This window comes from Labrus bergylta, chromosome 20 (assembly GCF_963930695.1).
Source record: "Labrus bergylta chromosome 20, fLabBer1.1, whole genome shotgun sequence".
NCBI classification, from domain to species: domain Eukaryota; kingdom Metazoa; phylum Chordata; class Actinopteri; order Labriformes; family Labridae; genus Labrus; species Labrus bergylta.
This window is the reverse complement of record NC_089214.1, coordinates 10,480,293-10,503,905: the sequence shown is the minus strand read 5'-3', so window position 1 is coordinate 10,503,905 and position 23,613 is coordinate 10,480,293. Positions and strand designations below refer to the sequence as shown.

Here is a 23,613-nt window from a genome sequence, read left to right as displayed (position 1 = left end):
TTACCAAAGTATAACATTACATAAGATGCTCCACATTCCTCATTAAAGTGAAGGTGACTGGCTGCGCCTCTGACATTTCCCTTCAAAATAAAATGGGCTTACCAGAGAATAGAATAAAGCCTTTTTATTCTCATAAAATTATGAATTTACCCTTGTCAAATTACGACTTATTTTCACATCAGGACTTGGATCTCTAACAACTTTATTCTCAAAATATTACAAATTTATTCTTTCTGGAAATCTCTGATGTTTTTTTTTCTTTATTGTGGCTCCTCATACTTAGTAGTTCCTTATACTCCATTGATGTGATCCATTAGCCTCCATGCAGGTTTTGTCCTTTAAGCCTAAACTGTAACTGTAAACCATAAAGATCTGAAAAACACACGAGTGGCACTGTATACTGAAACCTCCGCATCATTAGCACAAGACTGCCTTCTTTAATGTAGCTTCTTTTAAAAGCCAGGTCGAGTTTTTTATGTACAAGTCATTAACCTGAAAGATGAAAGGCAGGCACAGGAAATTCACTTCTCATTTCCATATGTCCTTTTTGAAATATCATGAAAAGATTCTATTATTTCAATGCATGCATAACGTTTTTACAATTTCCCAACGTTCCTCTCACATGAGATTTTTCCTGCTTCAAACTGTTGATCATATAAGAATGCATGTAAGTTTGAAACACCTGTAAATATTTATTCTGAAAGTTATTCTTAAACTGTGATTGGTTGAGACTATCACACATGGTCAAATAAGAAGGTGAAATGTGACCTTGATTGAAGTCAGACTAGCAGTCAGCGCTCCAGCTGTTTAAAACTTCATGTAATCGATGTCAAACAGGGTCAGCAGGTAAAGGGGAGTAAGTGGAGACTTTTATAAATGCTAAAATTTGCTGCTTAATGAGACCATTAAGTGCTTCATTCTCACCTCCTGTGACCTCTTCTGTCTGAATAATCCGAATTTTAATAGTTAAGTGAAGTTTTTTCAGTGCTGTTCAGGATTTCTTTTCAAGGTTACAGGAAGTTTTCATCTATAAGATTAGGCCAGAGACTGTAAAAAGAAAATCATATACAGTATAGATTAGGCACATTAATAACATATTGTTAAATCAATCAGCCGATAACATGACAACAGCAACCCTTCTCTGTTGACACTGACACAAACATAGAAGGTTGTAACGTTGTAAAAGAGCTCCATCTAGTGGTGAGTTAGATACATGCATCTATAAATGGAGTAATGTTTTTGAACATCATGTTCATTTTTGGAATAATGATCAATAAAAACAAATCAAAGAACCCAAATGCAAAAAAAAAGACAATATTTATTAATGAAATGTCAGTTTCACCACCAAGAAGATAAATTAAAGCCCTGCAGTCTCCAGTGTATTTGGCAGTTCCAATGAATGATAGTATTACTTAACCTCTCATTGTCACAACAAGGGTTACACATACAGAAAAAGCACTCCACCACCCTTATGCAAGTCTTACAAGATAACAAATAACTAACAGATGCCCACTTTGTTTTGTATTAAACATGTCCTATTCATCAGGTCGATCATGTTTCAGTTGTACATTTTATTTCTCCTGTGTTGTAAACCTGCACATACACATAATAATCCTTCATTTTTAATTTCAAATATCCTCCATTATATTTGGATCTACACTTTCAGACCGTTGTTGGCAACATTATTGTACAATCGATTTGGTCAACAACCTGTAGTGAACAGTGTAAATAGTGAGTTAGTCCTCTGTATCAAAAATATACAAGCATCACCAACGTCTGACACAGAAAATACTTTTCTTTACTGATTGTATTCAAAATGTCTGTAAGTCGACCCTGTTGAAGAAAAGCTCTTGAAGTGAGTTTACTCCTCATTCTTATGCCAACACACAGCAGAACAAGGCTGTTCACTTTAGTGTAGAGCAAATAGACAGCACAACCTACAAGGTAACTAAAACTCGACTGTATCATTTAGAGACTCTATCTTTTATGCAGCTTAACTACGTTTTATTTGTCAAACATCAGTTTCTTCACTCTTTGTAAACTAAAAGCTAAAAGTGACTTCATTATACAGTTCCATGACTACCAGGGCTGTCAAACAATTACATTTTTCAGGATTTAATTTCAATCCTTAATTGTGAATTATCGCATGTTTTGAAATTCCATTATTTTGCATTGAAATGTAAAAATTGTTCGGCTTTTATTTTGAATTTTTGTACCGTCTTAAGCTGAAAGTACTTGCCATTTGAATTAAACCGTGCTTTTATTTTGAAATCAAGTAAGGAGCTTCCGGTAGATTGAAGGTTACAACATTAACTTAACAGAAAAAGAAACTCTTCACTGATCAAAAACGAAATGAAAACAGTTTCAAGGAACGGTAAAAAAAAAAGGCCAACGTTTGTCGTCAAAAGGTGGATATTACTTTTGGCTCGTCTACTGAGGAGTGTTGGAGATTTTAAAGTGAAATGAGACATTCAAAGGTGCAGCAGAGATATTATTTTCCATCTCTGTGACTACAGGGAGACACTGCACAGGCTAATCCACCGTGCGCCTAAAGGGACAAAATACAATTAATCGCAATTAAAAAAAAATAAATGCATGAATTTCAGACCTTCATTAATTGTGATTAACTAGTTAATGCTGACGGCACTAATTACCACAGTTAAGGACTTTGGGATTGCATTCCTTCAAAACTGATGCTAAAAACAGACTTTCTTTACTTAACCATCATCAGTGCAAAAAAAACCCCCACAAATTAAACTAATTCAACTAAAAGAAGACTCAAAGCTAATCTATTTATTTAGCAGCACTACAGTTTGGTGTTCTATATTCAAACACAGATTCAGACCACATGATTTCTATGTCAAGAAGAATCTGATGACAAAAATTACAGAGCGATATTTAAACCCCAACGAAGGAGACAAAAAAAACAAAGTTAACAAAACCCGCAAAATAAATATTGTTTTAACTGAACCTGATCTGCGACACATTCAAAAACAATTGTCACCACAAAAAAAATAATTTAACCACCGCTTTAGTGCAGTAAAACATTTACCCATGAAACGAGTGTTTTCATTTCTTCCCCCGAAGCGTTCGTTCTAACAATGCTGAGGTCAGGAGAAAAACCTAAACCGGACCTACTTCAACATCTACATTTACCTTTTTCATACAAAAAAAAATTGGTTTGAAATTGGAGTGAATTTGATACGACTCTGCTTTGATCACAAGGTGAAAATCATGTAAAATATGCACGTCCATCATGCCTAACATGACTATTATTTCCCTCAATGTGATTGAAATAACAGAGCCCTTACATGTGCACCTTTGCAAAGACTAGCCGAGCACTTTCCGGTGTATAGAAGTCAACACAGTAAGGCATGAAACAACCCACAGCTTTACAAACACACCTCTGCATTATGTTTTTACTACGCTATGTACAAATGAAAAGCAGCTACATTGTTCACTTGATTTGACTGTCAAAGATTTCAAACTACTCTAAATAATTAAAGTATCAAATGGCCACCAGTGTGGGACGGAAGACCTGCCTGTCTGTAGCAGGGCCCGACCGATATGAGATTTTTAGTGCCGATATCAATCTTATCAATATTTTTTAGATATACTGTTTGATCGATCTGTAGAGACAGACAGATGAAGACAAATACATTTATTGCGTCGATCCCCCAAATGCAGTTATCAAACACTCTGGAGGGTGATAATGCTAGTTATAATCCGTATAGCACCCTCTGCTGGTGACAGCCAGAAAGAGACCTACTAGTGAAATACAACAACAGTTAATTTAAATGCTTTTTTGACTGGTGACTAAATCTAATAATAACAGTCAGCCAATAGTCTCTGGATAAGCTATTAATCGGTCGGGCTCTAGTCATGTGTGCCTGTTTTCAATGTTCAGTTAGATCAATGCTGCATTAACGTGACAGTGAGCAGAAATGCATCTTAATTATAAAAGCATGAAGCGATACAAAAGTTATGGCTGAGACAGAATTATCGTTTCTATGAAAAATAAGAGCGACTGAAAAAAGTCCTTCATTGTTTTTTCAAAAACGTTCTGGGAGCAGGTGGCACTGACTGAGATTGACATCATGTTTCTAACACAGACATCTCCTTTAAGCTTTTCTGTTAGTCTCCCAATTTTAAGAGAAGATCATTTAAAAGGATCCAGTGAGTACTACATTTCACTGCATCCACAACCAATGTTCACAAAGTGCAAGTACATACTGTATACAAGACATTTGAACTTGTTCTCAGAAAAAAGTTCATGAGAATTTGTTGTTGAAAATCCATGAAACATCCTTGTAAATGATGAGAATCAAACTGTTTGCTCTCCCCTCGTGTTCTCACCTGCATTAACACTGGAGACACAAGCCGTGAGAGGAGCAACACCATCCGAGTGTCCTCTGCTCCTCAGACTCCACAGTCGCCGGATCTGTCCTGGAGTTTGCGGGTGAGGATGAGGAAGGTGGAGAGTGAGGCGACTGAAATGTGGAAGATCAGCTGCCAGGCGTTCCTCAGGCCAAACAGGTAGAGGTTGCATAGGAAGATGATACTCAACAGAGTGAAGCACTTCGGCTTCTTTCGAGATGAGTGGAACAGGTAGAGGTGGCACTGTGGATGCAGAGAAGAGGGTCAAAAAGGAGTTCAACAAATGTCTCTTACAGCAGGAGTGAACAGCTGTGCTTTGGAAATGTGAGGCTCGTTTACCTGAAACACGCAGCAGATAAACGCCAGAAGAAACGCGACAACATTCCAAATACCGTCATAATCATCCTGCAGACAGAAAATGAACCAGACAAATAAGGCGGTTAATGTGTACATCATTTTAAAAAGCACTAAATTGATTCCAGAACTAAAATCCCAGACTGCACATAAAGAAAATGACTTTGTGATATGAGGTGAGAAGGCTGTGCTGTATAAATACTTCATGTAAACTATTTTTTTTTTTAAATTACAAAACACATTTGAAGAAGTTGGGATAGGATTCTGGCCGTACCTGGAATGTATACTCGATGAGGTGAACACCTCGAATTATGTTTAAAGATGCACACATGATATTCAGGACCAGAGAGAGGATGCCTGGTGCCGTCACAGGTTCAAGTCTTACATTCTGACCTGATTGACAAAACAGAGGGAATAAAGAAATAGTCAGTAACTATAATAAAACACGGACAAATCTTTGAAAATACTGTTTCATTACAAAAATAATGAAATACAAAAAATAAACAAATATTACAGTGAAAATGTCATTTATTTGCTGTACAGTATAACTTCCATGCGCAGCAGTCTTACCTGATCCAGGACCTTGATCGATATGCCCGTTTGCAATGCCGTTAGTGAGATCCACTTCCTCTAAGTTAATTACTTGTGGCGGTTTAATCCTCAGATCCTCCTGGACCTCTGCCAACGTCACCTCCAGGGCCGGACCCCCACTCTGGTTGTACTGCTGCTTCAGCTTCTGAATGGTGCCATCTGTGGATTTTCATCCAGGGTAATATTAGAATGTGTTTAGAAATAAGAAAAAACTCTAGGGCGATCTCTTTTTTTATTGTATGTGATTTTTGTATTTCTGTTTAGTATTAAAGTAAACATGGGAGCTGTGGTTTATATTCAAGAAGTACTATTGCTATTCAAACAAACACCTTCTGCAATTTCATTAATCACGAGTAAATCTGCAGGTTTATATCTCACTAAACTCACCAAATTCCAAAAATGGATACGGCCGGGCTGCCAAGGCAACAACAGTGCTATTGAAGCATGCTGTGAACTCCCAGCGCAGATCTTCCAGGAAGCAGAAGGCCTTAGCAACAGGGAGGCTGCAGTGGCACACGGTCATGTAGGAAACACCCTCCGAACAGACGAAGCTGAACAGGTGACAGGAGAAAAGGTGTTTAGTAAACAAACCGCCTGCCGAAACATGACATGCACACCCCTGTGGTCACATGGACAACATTCTGTCTGTTTTCAGCTTTAAAAAAAAACACACACTGTGAGTCACTACAGATGGGCATGGTGGCAGAGAACACACTCCTTACTATATGTTGAGCTCCTGGCCCTTGATGCTCCCTCTGTCAGGGAAACAGGGCAGAGCCTTGCTGATGGTCCTGAGCTGCTGTTTCCTCTCCTGGAGCTCTCGGTTGTGTTCAAAGTCAGTGGAGGCCGACAGGGGGAGTCCATCCCTGACTCGAACCACGAAGGCAAACAGGATCAGAGACATGATCCACTGGGTCCATGAAGAACACAATGCCTACATGGGGTCAAGAGAAAGATCATATTATTTGTAATGCTATGGTAGGGTTACAACTACATCATTTGACAATCTTTTTTTCTTGATTTATCAATTCATTTGTGTCAGTAGTATATTACAAATTGTAAAAAGATAATCCTTAAGAGACAAAATAAACACTTCTAGACACTGTCTTGTTTGTTAAAAAAAACAACAACAATGCATATCCAAAACACATTCAGAGAACAGAGAGAGGCATGACAATCACTTGATTTTTTTTTGTTGTTGCAGATAATTGTGTTGTCTTTCATACACCTATTTGTTATTTGAGATACTATTATTTTATACGACAAATACACTGCTTTGTTTATTTATACCAAAATCATTTTAGATGCCAGTTTATTAAGCACACTGTACCCATATAGTCCATGGGCCAGATGTTCAACCAGTACCACTCAAGGTGGCAAAGGTTAGTGATGATTTTTGAAAATGTCCATGTCTGTAGATTATATTTTGGTATGACAGACTTCCCTGAGTGGTAGCTGAGTCATAGAAACAAGCTCATGAAGAGACCCCCCCCCCCCCCCAAACTTAAATGCATTTTAGACGCTGGTGCATATCTTGGTTTAGGCCCATGTTCAGGACATTTGTCAATGTTTAATACTATTGTGTTTGGTATCATTTTAAAGGGCACATTCTTGGCTTTCATTCAAGACCAATTGTGAATCTTTCTGACATACATTGAGGTAACTGTGGCTCTTGAAATTGTAAAAAAACACACATTTTCCACCAATACTTTTAAAGTGGGATACAAGAGCTATGTAAATACATCATACTTTTATGAAGCATGTCACTTTAAAAAAAAAAAAACAGTTTTATCCAGGTGTTGAAGCATCTAAAACATCTAAAATCTAAATAAATACAAATTACTGCACTCAAACTTTAATTGTGACTGAAACTGAACATATTGATTGATTGATTGATTGATTGACTGATTGATTACATTTATTTCAGACATATCAAATAAAATCAAACACATCAAAACTACAAAACGAAATGAACAGCACGAAAATACAATCAACAAAAAAAAAACAATGTTCAAATTATTTCACAAAAAAAGAAAAAGAAAAAGCAAATTACACATACTCAACTGATATGCCTGAAAAGGTATAAAGTATAAAACTTATTTAATCCTACCCCTTTTCCACAGCTCAATAATTAATATTTATTAAATTAAATTAAATAAATGTGTTCCTTATAATCTCTCTATATATACACAATCTATCTATATTACTATATTTAAGATACTATATTTGATATTTACAATCCAATGATTTTCCATACATATATACAACTTGATATACTATGATGTTTTATAATTTATATATTTATACAATCCATATATACATATCTATTTGTACTATATTTACATTTTATATATTTATACAATCCTTATATCTATACAGCTTAGTACAGTATGTTTACAATTATACATTTAATACAATCTATATATTTATATGCAATTTGATATAGGCTACTATATGTACAATTTACATATATATAATACACATTAACATACACCTGTGTATAAAAAACTTGTAAACCCAATTGTTATAAGAAGCCTTTTGTTGTTATTCATACCGCCATCTGTTTAACCATGTGCACACTGAATGTTATTATTAACTGTGTTGATTTTATTCTTATATGAACGCTGCTCAGTTAAATCCCACTCACAAAAACATATTGCTCCAGTGGAGGGTCACACAGACACGAGTAGAGAATAACTCACCTCATTATTATGGATTTCATGCTGCAGCTTGTAACTTAGCTACTTGTGGTTAGCGAGCTTACACCATCATATCATAAAAATACAAAAGTTGCAGCCAGCCATCCGCAGCTTCAGATGCACATACTGAGTTAAGTTTGGTACTTTTAACTGCCAGCGATTATACAAACACTCCCACTTATTTGTAATGTTAAATGCGAATAAAGTCGCATTAAAATTAGCCACCGAGCTAACTTGAAGGCTTCTTCCTCATACACCAAAACAAATCTTCTACGGAAACTCGGCAGGGACAAAAAAGAAACAGACTCTGCAGCGCATCAACACCCGTTCATCAAATAAAAGTGAGTTTAGCGCATGCTACCTGTCGGCCGCCAGTGACTAGCTTTTTGTTGAGCTAGCTACTGCACATAGGTAATTATTTTTTGTTTGCAATTCTGAACAAGCTCTTTGCCTTCAGCTTCATCGTCATTATTTTTATGTGAATTGTCTTTGTGGGTGAGATAAGTCGAACGGCAGCTAGCTCGTTAGCTCGACCGTTTCGCCTGCGCTAACATGGAAGTAAACGTAGTTAAATGTGATTGTTTCCTTTCCTGTTATTCATCAAGTATGCGGAACCTTTAACAACCGAGCTGATATACGTGATTATACCAGTTAATGTAAAATAATTTATAGCGTTATATTGTAGGTCATTCGTGTGTTTATGTTAATTTTAATCTGTTATCATCAACATTCCTGATTCAATCAATTAATTTATTGACCTCATTTAAGTGTTCAGGCAAACTGGCTGCTGTGGTTTGCATGGCGTTTAGCACTTTGAGCGTGTACTTGTTGAGATGTATTAAACACATTGGCTTGACATAAGTAGGATTTATGAAGTTGAAGTGGATTATTACTGTGTACATTTAACAGGGAAGTTTGATTGACAATGCAATTCTCAGAGAATCAGAGACAGACAGGTGATGTGACATGATGAGGGTGAGGCTGTCTTTAGGATTAGCTGAAATGATGGGTCAGATTTACCTACTGTAATATTTTTACATTACATTAAATAGTGTAGATTATATGATATTTTATATATATATATATATATATTAGAATATAATATTACTTTATTGATCCCAAACTGGGAAATTGTGGCGTTACAGCAGCAGGTTATCCAAACACACAATATGAGTAAAAAAAAAAAACACAATGTTAGCGAATTTAAACATAATATAATATTAAATACAAAGTAAATAAGTACTAAAATATCTAAACTAAGAATGTGAATATATACAACCAGGATTTAACTAAGCATTACTAGTCTTAAATAGGAAGATTAAATATGAAAGATTGAATGTAAATGTGTGAAAACAGAGTTGTAAATGGTTGTAAATTAAATATGAAAGGTTAAATGTAAATGTTCAAAAAGAGAGTTGTAAATGGTTGTAAATGAAATATGAAAGGTTAAATGTAAATGTATATATTAGTTGTCTGTGCAGTGTCACATATAGGCTATATATAGTGTTTCATGGGAAATGGACATCCCAGTCCTTGTGGTTTGCAGCTGTCACTAGACTGAAATTAGTTCCAACACATTTTGTGAGTTGGTATTTTAAGTCCATTTTAAAGGATCCAGAATAGGTTCAGGTTCAGAATAGAGTTTGCTTGGTCCACATGATTCCTTAGTAATAAACCTACTTTATTCTGGGTTGACTCTTCTGGGTTAACTAGTGTTTGATGTGCGTTTGCCTGTACTGCTTTTGATGTAAACTTGTTCACAAGAGGCCACCGTCATACCTTAAAGAGACATTTCTGTCTATTCTGACTCTGCCTGTGTTTTTGCAGGCTCTGTAGTATCTGCAGTGTGTGCCATATCAGTGTCTGTAAACCATCACACTCAGTGATAAGTCAGTGAACATGTTGAAGTGGAGTTCAAAAAATGTGCTGGGAGGAAGCCGTGCTTAGATTCGCATTGCTGGTACAGTGAGTCTTCTCCCTCACTCCCCTCCCATCGCTCTCTCCCCTCCCCTTTCTTCTTCTTCCTACCTCCCTTGCTGTCTGTTAGTTTCCCCACATTGTTTTCCAACACACTCTGCTATGTTGTCGTCCATAGGTGTACACTTGACAGCTGAGGAAGTCAACCTGAATGTGGCTCTTTAAGAGACTGTAGCCTGATTATTTTTAATACAGAGTTTTTATCTTTACCCTTTTTTACATTTTAGGTCAACTAGACTTTGATCACTATGGGGGTGAAAGACCGCCCTCAGTGCTACTTTGATGTGGAGCTCAACCGGGAGCCAGGTAAGAGAATTTAAAATCAGTTTACAGGTAAACAGAAGTGGTTCATTTTCACACATGGTTGCTTTGAACTGATATAATTAAAAACATAATCTGCATGTATAAAAGGTTTTTTCTGTAAGTGTGTCACTGCGAGTGGTTGTGAACAGTTTGGTTGAAGCCTAGCCTTGGGTAGCTATTAGCGTTGTGTACCAAAGGAGCTGTATCTAAGTGCAAATGATGTAAATGTAAAGACAGGAGGACCAGTTCAGCGGCTGCAGGCTATATAAAAATACACATTTAGATAAGAAAGAACAAACCAACCTTCATTACGCTCATCAGAGAGCTTTCAGGTTTGCTGTGAGCTATGGGAAAGTTTCTATAATGTCTCGGCCTCACCACAGGATCCTCCTAATTGTTGGAAACCCATTAAAAATATGCTGATGTTTGCAGTGTTATACTCCTGTAATGTACCTCTTAATGTATCCACGGCCTGGTGATTGTTATAAGCCTTTGTTAATTGCTTTTATGAACATCATGTTTATCTGACAGTGCCTCTTATCATCCTGTGACTTTTTTCATTTTTTAGGAGCTACAAGCTTACTTTGTTCTCTTCTGTGTTTTCTAGTTGGACGTATAGTCTTCCAACTTTTTTCCGATGTCTGTCCCAAGACAAGCAAGAACTTTCTCTCTTTGTGCACTGGTTAGTAATCACACTATTTCTATTCCATCCTTGTTCATTGTGTTCTTTATACCCAAATAATGAAGTACGCCGTGTGAGTGCATTTCATGAAACCTGTATGTGCTGTAGTGATCCATTTCACTGTTTGAAAATGGTTGAGGTTGTCAGGCCACATACTTCAGTAAATCGATAACTTCCTCTGATTAAATCAAGCTTGTATCATTCACTTCCAATCTGTCCCCTCTAGATAATAATGAGTAAGAAAACGAGGCTGCCAATAGGAGCCCGAGTATCACTTCGGACACTCCTCTTGGGTCATTTGATATGTTGAGGAAAGGAGCATGTGTAAATTATCCGATGACAGATGGACTCACTGGTTGGACAGAGGGGATCCTGGTCTCTCTGCCTACATACATCGTCCAACAGAGTAGAACACAGTGTACTGTAGTAGGGTTGGTTTGACTAGTCTGTTCCTTTTCCTGGACACGCAGACACAACACTGCTCAGTGACGTACTGTGTCTGACTGAGCAGTTTGCTGTGGCTTTCTCAATGTCACTACTGTGTCCTTTACGGAGGGGGATCAGTCTCCACCATTAGAAACCAAACCAATGGAACAATACTGAAGCAAAAGGAATCAAAATACTAAGAGATTAGCAACCTAAGCAGGTGATCAGAATGGCCAGACCCCCTGTCCCCTGAAAGCACACTTCAACACTTCAACACATGTAATCAAATCTCTACCTGTAGGGCTCCTTTTACTTTAGGAAGTAAACCCAATATTTGGCCCATTGTCTGCTTCACTCTAGTGGAAAACTTCTTACTGAAACGTGTCAGAGCACTAACAACAGGATGCCTGAATAAAGGCATGTGCTTTATTAAATTCTCCTCCATTCGTTCTCCACATGTGGTTTCAGAATAAATCCTGTGGCAACGTTCTCGGCTTACATTACTTTACACCTTAAGGCATCTGGTATACACAAAAGCACTTCACACAGTAGGTCGTCTGTTGAACGTGTCGCATTTGAGGGCTCGTGTAACATGTCTCTCATTGCAGGTGAAAAGGGAACGGGCAAAATCACAGGGAAAAAGCTGTGCTACAAAGGCTCCACATTTCACAGAGTTGTAAAGAACTTTATGGTCCAGGGTGGCGACTTCACTGAAGGTAATCATGTCTGACAGAGGACCTCTTTGCATCCTAAATTGACGTGTTTCATCAAGTTGATCGAATTATCGAACTGGTTGTGTTAACTCTTTCTTTTTGTAGAAGAAATGTAGCCTTCACAGTTTGTTTGAGAATGAGTCAGTTACTCTCTGGATTTTCAACAATGGTTATTTTTTGCATCGTTTCCAGAAACAGCTGCACAAATAATCACAGTATGATCTTTGTAATATGGCCTGGTGCAACTACCATCTCATAGAGCCTTTAATTTAAAAAAGAAAAAGTAAAAGAGGTGTTGGTGTGTTTTACCTGGTTGTAGAACTCATCGCTATTCAAAATCATTCTTACCTCCACAATCGTACTTAACGCTTCTGAGGTTTTTATTTTTTTTATGTATCGCTTTATCCTTTTTCTAGAAAATGGTGTTTCTGTCCTCTTAATTGACTGACTGATCTTTTGATTGTTTGTTTTCAGTCTTATTTTTCCATTTTATCAGTTAACTAAATATAATTATTCATTTAACATTTTAATAAAAAACGTCACTCTTTTGTTAATTATTTTTCTTTACTGTACGTCACTGTGTTTTTTTTACAAACTTCCCCTGGATGGATGAACAGAGTTGTTTGAATTTGACTTTGTAACATACAGAATAATAACAAAGCACTAAATGCTGCAGAGATGCACTGGCCTTCCAATTTTCTCCGGGTGTACACAAATGTCCAATCATCATTATTTAAAAAAAGTTTTTCAGTGACAATACAAACTCTAATGCGAACATACATTCCTTGTAATAGTAATGCACTTGTGATATGAGTCACACTAGTTCATTTTTTTTCCCCAACATATCGTCCAATCCTTGTTTCAGAACCATCAATTTGTTACAAAATCACCGGGGGGGGGGGGATGAAGCGAGGGTAGACACCATATTCTAATCAAAGGGTTGCTTTGTTGTGTTGATGTGGGTGTTTGTGGACAAAATGCAGACACTACACTTTTGTCTGAATGTGGGAGCCACATGCATCGCTCTGCTTATTTCTGAAACTCTGACAGGTGTGTTTAGAGTTCTTTTCAAGAGGTTTTTTTTTTTTTTATGATCTTAATGAACTCTGTTGATCTCTGCAGGAAATGGAAGGGGAGGAGAGTCCATATATGGTGGCTACTTTGAAGGTAATTGGAATTTCAAACTACCAAAAAAGCAGTATATCATTTTGTTGTCTTCTAAAAGTCAATCTAAAAGCAAAGTAACGCCTTTTGCATGTGAAATGTTTTGCATGTCACTCTAATGTTAATAATGGGTTTCTTGTGAATGTTCCTACATATGACTGTTGACCTTCACTTCTCCATTGTATAGTGCTATTGTACAGTAGAAGGCTTTGTCAAATCAGCATGGAGAGTAGGCATTCTCTTTATTGAAAGCTACAATCTTCCTGCCTAAAATTTTCAACATATTCTTTTATTTATAGAGTGGTCTTTTGCAAAATGAGAAGGTAAGAGATGTACACAGTTCAGTAACACAATGTCAACATTGTCCCCACCACCTTCCTCTGAAAAAAAAACAAAAAAAACTGTGCGAATGTTTGCAAATGATGCAGGTGCAAATTTGTTGTGAAAGGCTTGTTACAGGTTCTTCTATACAAACAGCTTCACTGTTTTTAGAGCCCCAGAGCCTCGAGCTGCTCATGTTACTTTTTTATGTTACGTGGTATTTATAACCACATGACGTCCATGACACCAAGTCAGATGCAGGCTGCAGGCTCCTGAGCTCAATAGAAGACTTATTAAGAGCAGCACATTGGCTCTCTGCTGCCTTGCATCGCTGGTTCATCAAAAGATGCTGAAAAAAAAAAATTGGAGCACTTTTTCGATTTTTAAGTTTCCAACTTCAATGTTTTTAGAAAGCCTGATGATAACGATGACTTGTATTTGTTTACTTTTCTTATATTTCATAGCATGTTTCCAGTCAATTTCTTTCTACATTTTTCTCTGTAAACATACACTTACTCCACATCAATGCACAAATATTCTAAGCATTCGATGTGTTTGGCTTTCCTTCACTCAGTAATGAAGCCGGTTTCACATCTAAGCCTCTTGTTAAATGTTACAATAGATGCAAACCATGATTCTATACTTTGGAACCGAGTCAGAATGATGTTCATTTTTAGTTTCAGGACTGAAACACACATTTTGTACTTAAGAAAAGGATCATAGTAAAAAAACGAATCAGTGCCATTATGGAATGAGTGGATGGTGAGGCAATGATTAGGTTTTATAAATCACCATTTTTATCCCCTTTGACTTGCTGTCCCCTGAATATTTCCGTCTTCATGTTTACAAAAACACGTTCCAAGACTTCCATCCGTCTTTTTCTGATGTTAACAGACGAGAACTTCACTCTCAAACACGACAGACCCTTCCTGTTGTCGATGGCCAACCGAGGGAAGGACACCAACGGTTCACAGTTTTTCATGTGAGTTACTGAGTAATTAAAACTTTCCTGCTAAACTGACAGCTTTATTTGCTTTTTTGAATGATTTTGCACTCTTCCACTTTTCTCTGTTTTAAAACTGTAGAATGAGTCATTGACAGTCACCGCTGTGTTTGCAGTTAGAGTCTAAAGTGCAGAGAAACATAGATTCATTCTTTTCTTTTTTTTTTTCCTACAAATGTGTTACATTTCTTCTCTTGCCATTTTGTGTAACATTTTACAGAAACTCTAGCATCCTGCTCCTCCAAGGTAATGTTTCTCCAAGGCTGTGTTTCTCTCTCTCCTGACTGTTTTCATCATTCTCTAGTTTTTATGAGCAAATATTCTGACGAGTACAGTGTTTACTTTGGATTGTTTGGATAGTATTTGCCAAAGTCACATGTCTTATTTGACTATGTAGACTTTGCTAATCACAATGACATGCTGTCACTATAAGGTAGAAGTTTTCTTTGTGTGTTTAAATACTTGTAACTTAAAGGAGGCTGATGATTCAAACATTTCTTATAAAGTTACCAACTCTCATTCCTGTTATTTTTACGTCATCAACCAGAATTGAAAGTTTTTCTAGATTGATTTGAAATGAAATATCATGAAACAGAAGCTGGCAAACTTCATGTTTTTATTTTTTAGAATTTTCCCAGAGGCACTGTAGCATTCACAGGATGTTGACGTGACTTACTTATTCTCGTTCTTTTCTCATTCTCCTCTTTTTTACATGACCGTGTCCCTGCCATTGGTCCACCTTCCCTGGCTTCTTTGCTGGAATTTCCACAAACAGCACAACAAAGATGGCGCCTCATCTTGATGGGTAAACAGTAGTTGTACTTTGACACCTGTAGGAGTTTAAAAAAAACATGTTCAAAGTTTATCATGAATGTACAAGAAAAAAAGGACTTCTCAAAGGCTTTGAGAACTTGTATTTAATTTTTAGTGACTACAAAAAAAAGTCAAAGTGTAAGGGCGCTCTCACACTGGGCAAAGTTGATCTGTACGGTGCTGAAGCACAATTGTCCCCACTCCTCATTCCCATGCTGACCTGCATGCACATTGCTCCAGGACAAACCGGGCCTCAGAATGTACCTCTTACTTACCTCTTAAACATGATGTCTTAATACGAAACATGCATGGCTTTTAGTTTACAAGACACTCAAAAAAAGAAAAAGTTGAGTCCATGTCCGCACATCGGAGAGCAACACAGGAGAACATGACTGCATTTACTGTCTTTGTGGCTTCTTGTGGAGTCATTTAGGACAGATTCATCCGTAACACTATCTCGATAATGGAAGGCTGGGATCGATTATACTTCATGTTCACATTGTGTGCCCTCCGTGTGCTCGCGCATGAGCAGCTGTACCGTGCCGAAGCACACCTCTTCCATCCATGCCAGGGCTTGAGCAAGTGTACCGGGCTTGAGCACAGAACGGAGCACTCACACTAGGCAAACAAACTGGACTTTAAGGGTCAAACGTGGTTGGGCACGGTACAGACTGCCTAGTGTAAGTGCGTCTTAACACTGCAATGCCCAGCTAATCTTCTTCATCAGGACTTTACTATATTTGACATAAAACTGTGGTTTGTGTGGGACAGCTTCACTGCTAGTAAGCTGTTCATTGGGAATAGTCTGAAAATCCGCTTTTAGTCAAGTTGCTCAAAAGTTGTAATGGTGTCTGTCTCTGTGCAGAGTCCACGTCGTCTTCGGGGTTGTCATCTCGGGCTTTGAGGTGATTAAGAAGATCGAGGGGCTGAAGGCTGACTCGGCCAGCAGACCCTACGCAGACGTGAGAGTGATGGACTGCGGGCAACTTTTCACAAAGTCTGCTAATGATGGTAAGCTCAGCAACTCGTCGGCCTTGTCTTTAAGTTCAGGTATCTTTGTTATTTCATCTTGATGTCAACAAATCTGATGAAAAGGTGAAGGCTGCCATCTCTATCCTGAATAATGGTCAAAAATACGAGTCATTTTTATCAACTGTTCCTTCAATTTCTATTTGCATTTAGAAAGGTAGTAGTAAACACTACTTCAACAGGACTACTTTGTGGTTTTGTTGGGGAATCATTTCTGCCTCTGGTTATGTGTCTGGATTCATTTTTGTACAGAAGTGGATCTCTATAGTAAGTCAGATTAATGCACTGAGTTTGACTCTTTTAAAAAAAAATACAGATATCTGGTGTGCATTATGTCAGACAAAGGCTTTAGATTTTCACCAATGTTTTTAAGTTATCTTTTCAAGATGCCTTCTGTCGCCTCTTCTTTTTTCCCTGTGTGAAATAAAGTGCTTAGCTTGAGATTGTAACTGGGTCGTGTTTTGTGTTCATGCTGTAAAAGGTTGGCATTCTGATGCCAGTGCCCCCCCCCCAACCCACCCCCACTGACATTCACGTGGGGCGTGTAACCCGATCTTCTGTTTAATGAGGATCAGTGATCTCTCTGGAGCTCTGTTGGCATCTGCCCACCTGACACTGCCAGGCCTGCTGTCATGGCCTCCAACATACAGAGAAGAATCACACAAAGCCCGTGTTGGTTTCATGTGACTCTTCTTGTATGAGTCGTTCAACACATCAGTGCTCATTTTCTTTGTGAGAACAAAAGCTATATTTTTGTTTTATGACATACATGCTGTTGTGTTACTGATTTCAGTACTTGAAGGCAAGAGGAAACGACTCTCCTATTCTGCTGAGTCATCCCAAAATTCCCTCGACTCCACCTCTGCGCTCTCGTCTTCAGAGGAATCTGAGAGTGAATCAGATGAGAATCAAGTTAAGAACAAGAAACATGGAAGTAAACGGCCCAAAAAGAAAAGGAGGGAATCAACAAAGAGGAAGAAAACTGTTGATCTGCACTCAGCACAGAGGTACTTTTATAATGTATCTTTTTTTAAATCATATTTTTACTTCAATAGTTACTCACCTGTCCTTGCTGTAGTTTGAGATCCGTGATTCCAGGTAGAAATGGAAGCGATAACACGATTGCTGTGTGAGCTAAGAATTTCTTCTTTGCATAACAAAGCATTGTTTTGCATGCGTCCATGTCATGACGCTCTCACAGCCCTGTGGATGAAGCGACGCTGGATGGAGAGAATGAAGTGGACGGAGAGAAGGAGCCGAGTGGAAAGAGAGAGAAGCCCATCGTCCGACCGGAGGAAATCCCCCCGGTGCCAGAGAATCGCTTCCTGCTGCGACGGGACATGCCATCTCAGGAAGATAAAACACAGATGTCAGTTTGAAGTTGGACTTCATTTATGTGTTTGTTTAAGCTGACTCGTCTAAATAATTACAGTAGATTTGACTTTTCATTCTTTTTTTCCAGAGTTGAGAAAGAAGAAACTCCTCTTTCAGCCGACCAGAAACCGGCCGTTTCCAAGTCTGGACGGAAGATCAAAGGCAGAGGCACAATGGTGAGCTCACCTCACTTGACATCTCAGATTTGGTGTTCAGATGTTTGTTTGCTGTTTGAGTAGTAGTAGTAGTATACACTGCTCAAAGAATGAAAGGAACTCTTCATCCTCACAGTATGACACCAAATCAGTTCAACTTCAGGGATATCAATCTGTCCATTTAGGAAGCACAAGTGATTTTTAAATCATTTTCACCAGCTTTGGTGCAAATGGTAGTGACAACATCTATTTCTGTACATTTTCTTCTTTGCAGAGATATCACACCCCCACGAGGTCAAAGTCGCGCTCTGTGTCTGTGGAGGAGCGTGGAAGCAGTGAAACTCCGCCACACTGGAAAGAAGAGATGAAGCGAACAAAAGTTTATCAGCCGCCGAGCGTTGAAAGATGGAGCAAAGGAGACAAGTATGGCTATTTCTTTTCTTTTTTTTTTCTTTTTTTTTTTTAACCAATAAAGCTGTTTTCACTCATGCACAAAACTCCTGAAACAATTCCTGACATTTTCAAGGTGAGCTGCATGTGTGAACACAAGCCTAACTTAAGCCGGACTTTCTCCTTCCAGCCCCGGGGTAAAATTTGTGTGAAAACAGCTGAAGATGCATGTTTTTGGTTTATTGCATCTTCTGACTTTAAAAATGGAATGATTATTTTCGTGCAGATGGGACGACAGAAGCGACTCTGCGTGGTCCCGCTCAGCAGAACAGTCCTTAGCAGGCAGCTCGGAGAGGTCCAGCCTGCAACATAAACAGAAGAAAGAGAAAAAGAAATCCAAACACAAGAAGAAGGCCAAAAAACGGAAACAGGGCAAGAAGAAAAGCTCCAAGAACAAACCTCAGGAGAAGCACCTGTCAGAGGGAGAGAGGTCTGCGTCCTCCGAGAGAAAGTCCAGAAGATCCCGCTCTCCGTCCCGCTCCTCCTCCAATCAGCATCATTCATCACCAAGGAGACCAAGGCGGTCTTCACGGTCTTTCAGGGACTCACCATCCTACTCCAGATCCTACACATCCAGTCGGTCCAGATCTAGAGGGAGATCCAGGTCTTATTCAAGATCCAGAAGCCTTTCTAGATCTAGAAGCAAGAGTCTTTCTAGATCCAGATGTCGGTCTTACTCTCGGTCACGATCGAGATCTAGATCTAGATCCAGGTACAGATCAAGATCTTCATCCAGGAAGAGGAGCTCATCCAGACCGCCAAGAAAGAGGAAAGCCAGCAAGCCCAAAGCTGACGCCTTGATCCACGTTCCTGAGAAGCTCTCAGATGGCAAAGTCCCGACTGCCCCCAGACTCCCGCCCGCCCCGGCTCCTGAAAGCGTCCCTGTGATCCCTCTGAGTGACAGTCCTCCGCCTTCACGCTGGAAACCGGGTCAAAAGCCTTGGAAGCCCTCATACATCCATATCCAGGACATTAAAGCTAAAGTAGCTCCAAGTAGCCTTTCCTCAGCTGGACAGATAGCTGACAGCATCACAGAGAAAACTCAGACACCCAAGTGTCTGCCAGCTGAGTCTGAAAGTGACAAAGCACGCAAACCTGCACTGCGCTCAAAAAGCAGATCCTCCAGGAGCAAGTCCTACAGCTGCTCACGGAGCAGAAGTTACAGCAGGTCCAGATCCAGGTCAAGGTCTTCATCCTACAGCAGATCAGGCTCCGAAAACTCCCAGAAATCCCATAGCAGCAAGAAGAATCTGCTGAGTAAGGAATGGAAAGATTATTACAGCACCCTGAGGAAGATAAAAAACTTAGACAAGTACATTTCACTCGCAAGTAGTAAAGAGGCGCCGTCCGTATCAGAGAAGGAGGCAGGATGTGAGCAGGACCCTGATATCAGGAGAACTGGCTCTCTGGAGAAAACAAAAGAGAAAGGCAGCTCTCAGGATGGAGAGATGAGACATTACAGCTCAGTGCCAGCAGAGAGCTTTAATAGCAGGTCTGAATGGGACAGTGACAGTGATAAAGTGAGCCAAAGCAACAGCGCCGCCCTGTCTAAAAAACAGAAACAGGCAGCTCAGTCCAGTGACGGTTTTGACAAAAAGTTGTCTGCTCTTACTGGATGGAACTCGGAAAGCGATTCTGAAAATATACCCGCAAGAACGTTGGCAATATCTGAAAGAGAGGAAGGCGAGGCAAGTTCAGAATCTGAAGACGAGACCTCCAAGAAGACGTCACAGGCAGCGCCTGCTGCCGTCAAATCAAAGCAAAGTCCTGAGAAGGAGCCGGAGAGACACAAGAGCAAGAAGAAAGCCAAACGTAAACACAAGCACAAGAGAAGAAGTGAAAACAAAAGCAGATCCCATCACAGTAAAGCCAAAGGGAAGAGATCTAAAAGGAAACATCAGAAGCTCAAAGAGACTTTTCACTGGCAGCCGCCGTTAGAGTTCGGAGAGGAGGAAGAAGACGATGAGTCGAAACGAGAGAAACGCAGTCCTGGAAGAGTCGCTAAAGACAGACCTGGTGCAGACAGTATGACTAAAAAGCAAAATGTAACCTCTGTGAACAAGAATCCTACCAGAGAAGAAGAAAGTACCAACAAAAACCTGAAGCACGCTGAAGCTCATCTTCACTCATCCAACAGGAACGGTGCCAATGTAGCCAACGTCAAAGAGCAGGAGTCTTTAGTGGATATGGACATTTGTACCCCAGAGCATGAGGTTGATATTGAAGAACCTTCAGTCACACAGGATCATCATAATGATGCCTCAAAATCTACCTCAAAGTCTGTAGATCTGCTTTTACCTCGTAGCAAAGAGGAGCCTTCTGTAAACTTCTCAGCGTTTGGACTCCAAGAAGAAGGATCCTCAGATAAACCTGGAATAAACTTCAAGTGGAAGCCTTTGAAAGGAACGTCAGCTTTTCAGAACATGAACCTGCAACCCGTCACCGCAAGAAACGCCCAACTTCAAGAGACTGCCAAAGCAGAGGGAGTGAGAATGGAGATAAAGAGCAAGAGCCGTGTCAGACCCGGATCTCTGTTTGATGAGGTCCGGAAAACTGCACGGCTCAATCAGCGACCGAGGAACCAGGAGAGCTCCAGCGAGGAGGGATCTCTCTCTGACGGAAAGACGAGGGGGGCGTCACACACCAGATCCCCACCGAAGAAGAAATCTAGGTCCGCGTCCAGGAAGTCTCGCTCGGTCTCCAGCCACAGGTCCCGCTCCAGAGGCAGGTCCCGCTCCTACAGCCGGTCCAGTAGTCGATCCCACAGCTCCAGCTACTCCTCCAGGTGAGACCGTTTGATTACATGAAGAACAAAAGGGGAACAAGTGGTGAATGATTCTCAATGCTGGACGGTCTTCTTCATAGAGATTGGTCTTGGAAGTGTGTTCTTGTTCTTTGGTTAACCAGTGTGATTCTTTTTTAGGAGCCGCAGCAGAAGTCGGAGGAGACGCAGGAGAGGACGGTCGCACTCTCGCAGCAGCACATATCAAAGTTACAGGAGTCACAGGTAGACACTCAAACGCTGGTTTAATAATCTGTTGCAGCTAATGGATCCCAGAGGGGAAGTCTTTTCAGCTACCCTCAGGATTAAACTTTAAGTTGGAAGTTATTTTGTTCTTTGTTTGATATTTCCACAATAAAAAAAACTATCATCTAATTAAATGTTTCAACAGTGCAACCTTTCCAACACTTTTTATTTTATTACTCACTCTTTAAGGACTTGCATGTCTGTTTTTATTTATTATTATTATTTATTTTTTTACAGTCGGACGCACAGTAGGAGTCATTCCAGAAGTCGCTCTTATACCCGCCGTCGGAGATCTAGGTTTGACACTGATATTTTCATTTGTTCCATGTTAGTGGTCACAGAGTACCTTCTTCCACGTTTATGCTACAGCTACATTCAGATCTAAACAACAAGATGTCTTTGACGGTTAAAACAGGCATGAGGTGCATGATGCTGCACTCTTCATTCAAAGTTTGAAGTGATCATTTTACAACTGTCAGTTTTTATAAAGTTTGGTTTGATAAAGTCAACATGGTCCATGGAAACAGATTGATACACGACTGTTTCGCTCAGAAGGAGAGCTTCTGTGTGGAGAGTTTTAAGTGCTGAAATGATTACATCAACGGATCATGGACTGGTTTGATCATTTACCCTTCAAGCAAATTAAAGATTTGATGAATGTCCTTGACATGTGTCGAGGAAAAGCAGCATCTATTTAATGTCTCTTCAGTGTTTGAGTATTATTCATCACTTCATGACATGTTATAGAATAGAAGATAACCTGAATACCCAGAAAACAATCAGCAGATTCATTAATTGTACGCTTTTCCAGAGAAACCCTATCTGCAGGCATTGATTGTGTAATAATTTGTTATTGTATTGCATGAAGCAGGAACAACCAATCAGTCTTTTTCACCGTGCAGCAGACACATTGATTATTCAGTTAATAAAAGGAAACAGAAACAGCGTCAGTTTTTTATCAAATCACCTGGACGTTGCTTTTCTGTTGAAATCAGCTTCTACTTGATCCATGTCCCCCAAAAAGTATATCTGTTGTCACCCGGCTGTATGTTTGTGCAGGTCAGACTCCTACGACAGCTATTCCAGCCGGAGTCGAAGTGTGAGCAGGAGACGAGGCCACAGACGAAGTGACAGCTACAGGAGCTCGGACCGGCGCTCCCGGTAAGACGCTCTGCTCCCTCCTGGACTCTGACGGACATGGAGGCAGATCTCAGACCAGCCTTTTTAACCCCCACGTCTTGCTAAACGTTATGCCACTGTTTAACACAAAGATATATTTACGGTTCAGTCTTAATTCAAGCCCAAAAAGTCAAATACTTAAATGTGATTCTGGTCTTTATTAGCAGGTCGTATCACTCCTCCAGTCGCAGTTCTTCAAGGCGCAGAAGTCACAGTCGCAGCAGTCGTTACAGCTGAGCGTCAGGCGGAGAGGGAAGAAAACCACAAAGTCTGGACACTGAGAAAAACACAAAACTAAATACTGCTTTTATAATCCATGAGCAGCTAAAATGTACAGTATATGGGAAAAGTCACTTCAAATCTTGAAATGTGTTCCTGGGCTTTTATCCTGGCTAAATGAGCTGATGTGAGAAAGTCCATTTTAGAGAATGTAAAGTCAACCTTACAAGCCAACAGGAAGGCGACTCAAAAGTCCTGGATGTATAAAAAAACAAGGTCTTTGTGATATATATGCTGTATATATTTTATATCTGTGTAATGCTTTTCTATTTTTATTTTATACACTGAAACGTACGAGAACGCATACTGTAAGTGTCCAATCTTTTCACAGGTGGGAGGGTATTTTTGATTTAGCCTTAAAGGGTCAGCAAGCAGGGTTGTTCAGTAGAAAAAGAAAACTATGCTGCAGTGGAAGCTGTAGTAGTCTTTGTTGTCTTCATTTAAAACTGTACCATGAATGTTTAAGCTGTACTCAAAGTATAGTGTGTATCATTTTGATTCAAACAGTTATGAATGTACATTGAATAAATACCACCACTTGTGAAGCTTTTGGTTATTCTTTTTCTATGGTTCTTTTTCTTTCAGAGGCTTATGTTCTGAGTGTCTTACCTCTACAATGGCGCCGCCTACCTTTAAGTATAGAATGTGCAGCTTGTGTGGGATGCACAGTTCTGTCTTTAGGCTTTGTCCATGCAG

At 39.5% G+C, this 23,613-nt stretch overlaps 2 protein-coding genes across 6 annotated transcripts; one reads left to right on the top strand and one right to left on the bottom strand.

Moving 5' to 3' along the window:
• Positions 1-1,298: 1,298 nt before the first annotated feature.
• On the bottom strand, positions 1,299-8,340 carry sec22c (SEC22 homolog C, vesicle trafficking protein). Its single transcript, XM_020645619.3, has 7 exons — positions 8,025-8,340; positions 6,045-6,256; positions 5,710-5,873; positions 5,302-5,481; positions 5,006-5,124; positions 4,717-4,782; positions 1,299-4,620 (listed from the first exon to the last, which is right to left on the bottom strand). The coding sequence occupies exons 2-7, from the start codon at positions 6,224-6,226 to the stop codon at positions 4,420-4,422; spliced, it is 912 nt and encodes a 303-aa protein (XP_020501275.1). The 5' UTR covers positions 6,227-6,256; positions 8,025-8,340; the 3' UTR covers positions 1,299-4,419.
• Positions 8,322-23,462, top strand: nktr (natural killer cell triggering receptor). Of its 5 annotated transcripts, none has more exons than XM_065948677.1 (17): positions 8,322-8,432; positions 10,226-10,304; positions 10,909-10,983; positions 12,018-12,125; positions 13,245-13,289; positions 14,502-14,589; positions 15,386-15,415; positions 16,289-16,434; positions 17,246-17,459; positions 17,654-17,821; positions 17,915-18,002; positions 18,256-18,404; positions 18,658-21,216; positions 21,355-21,438; positions 21,697-21,756; positions 22,519-22,620; positions 22,806-23,462. In XM_065948677.1, exons 2-17 carry the CDS (start codon positions 10,247-10,249, stop codon positions 22,873-22,875), a joined length of 4,044 nt encoding a protein of 1,347 aa, XP_065804749.1. In that variant the 5' UTR covers positions 8,322-8,432; positions 10,226-10,246; the 3' UTR covers positions 22,876-23,462. The 5 variants fall into 5 exon arrangements, with proteins under 5 accessions (XP_065804749.1, XP_065804747.1, XP_065804748.1 ...); XM_065948675.1 differs by having other exon boundaries at positions 22,803-23,462; XM_065948676.1 differs by having other exon boundaries at positions 8,345-8,362; positions 22,803-23,462.
• Positions 23,463-23,613: the final 151 nt, after the last annotated feature.

What these genes read in the sequence shown, in the direction of transcription:
- nktr (XM_065948675.1), top strand. Translation starts at nt 10,247, where the DNA reads ATGGGGGTGAAAGACCGCCCTCAGTGCTACTTTGATGTGGAGCTCAAC. An exon ending in CACAAAGTCTGCTAATGATG is followed by an intron (nt 16,435 to 17,245) that starts GTAAGCTCAGCA and finishes TACTGATTTCAG; the next exon opens with TACTTGAAGGCAAGAGGAAA. An exon ending in TCAAAGGCAGAGGCACAATG is followed by an intron (nt 18,003 to 18,255) that starts GTGAGCTCACCT and finishes TCTTCTTTGCAG; the next exon opens with AGATATCACACCCCCACGAG.
- sec22c (XM_020645619.3), bottom strand. Translation starts at nt 6,226, where the DNA reads ATGTCTCTGATCCTGTTTGCCTTCGTGGTTCGAGTCAGGGATGGACTC. An exon ending in GGCCAGGAGCTCAACATATA is followed by an intron (nt 5,874 to 6,044) that starts GTAAGGAGTGTG and finishes TCACCTGTTCAG; the next exon opens with CTTCGTCTGTTCGGAGGGTG. An exon ending in TTATCTGCTGCGTGTTTCAG is followed by an intron (nt 4,621 to 4,716) that starts GTAAACGAGCCT and finishes CTGCATCCACAG; the next exon opens with TGCCACCTCTACCTGTTCCA.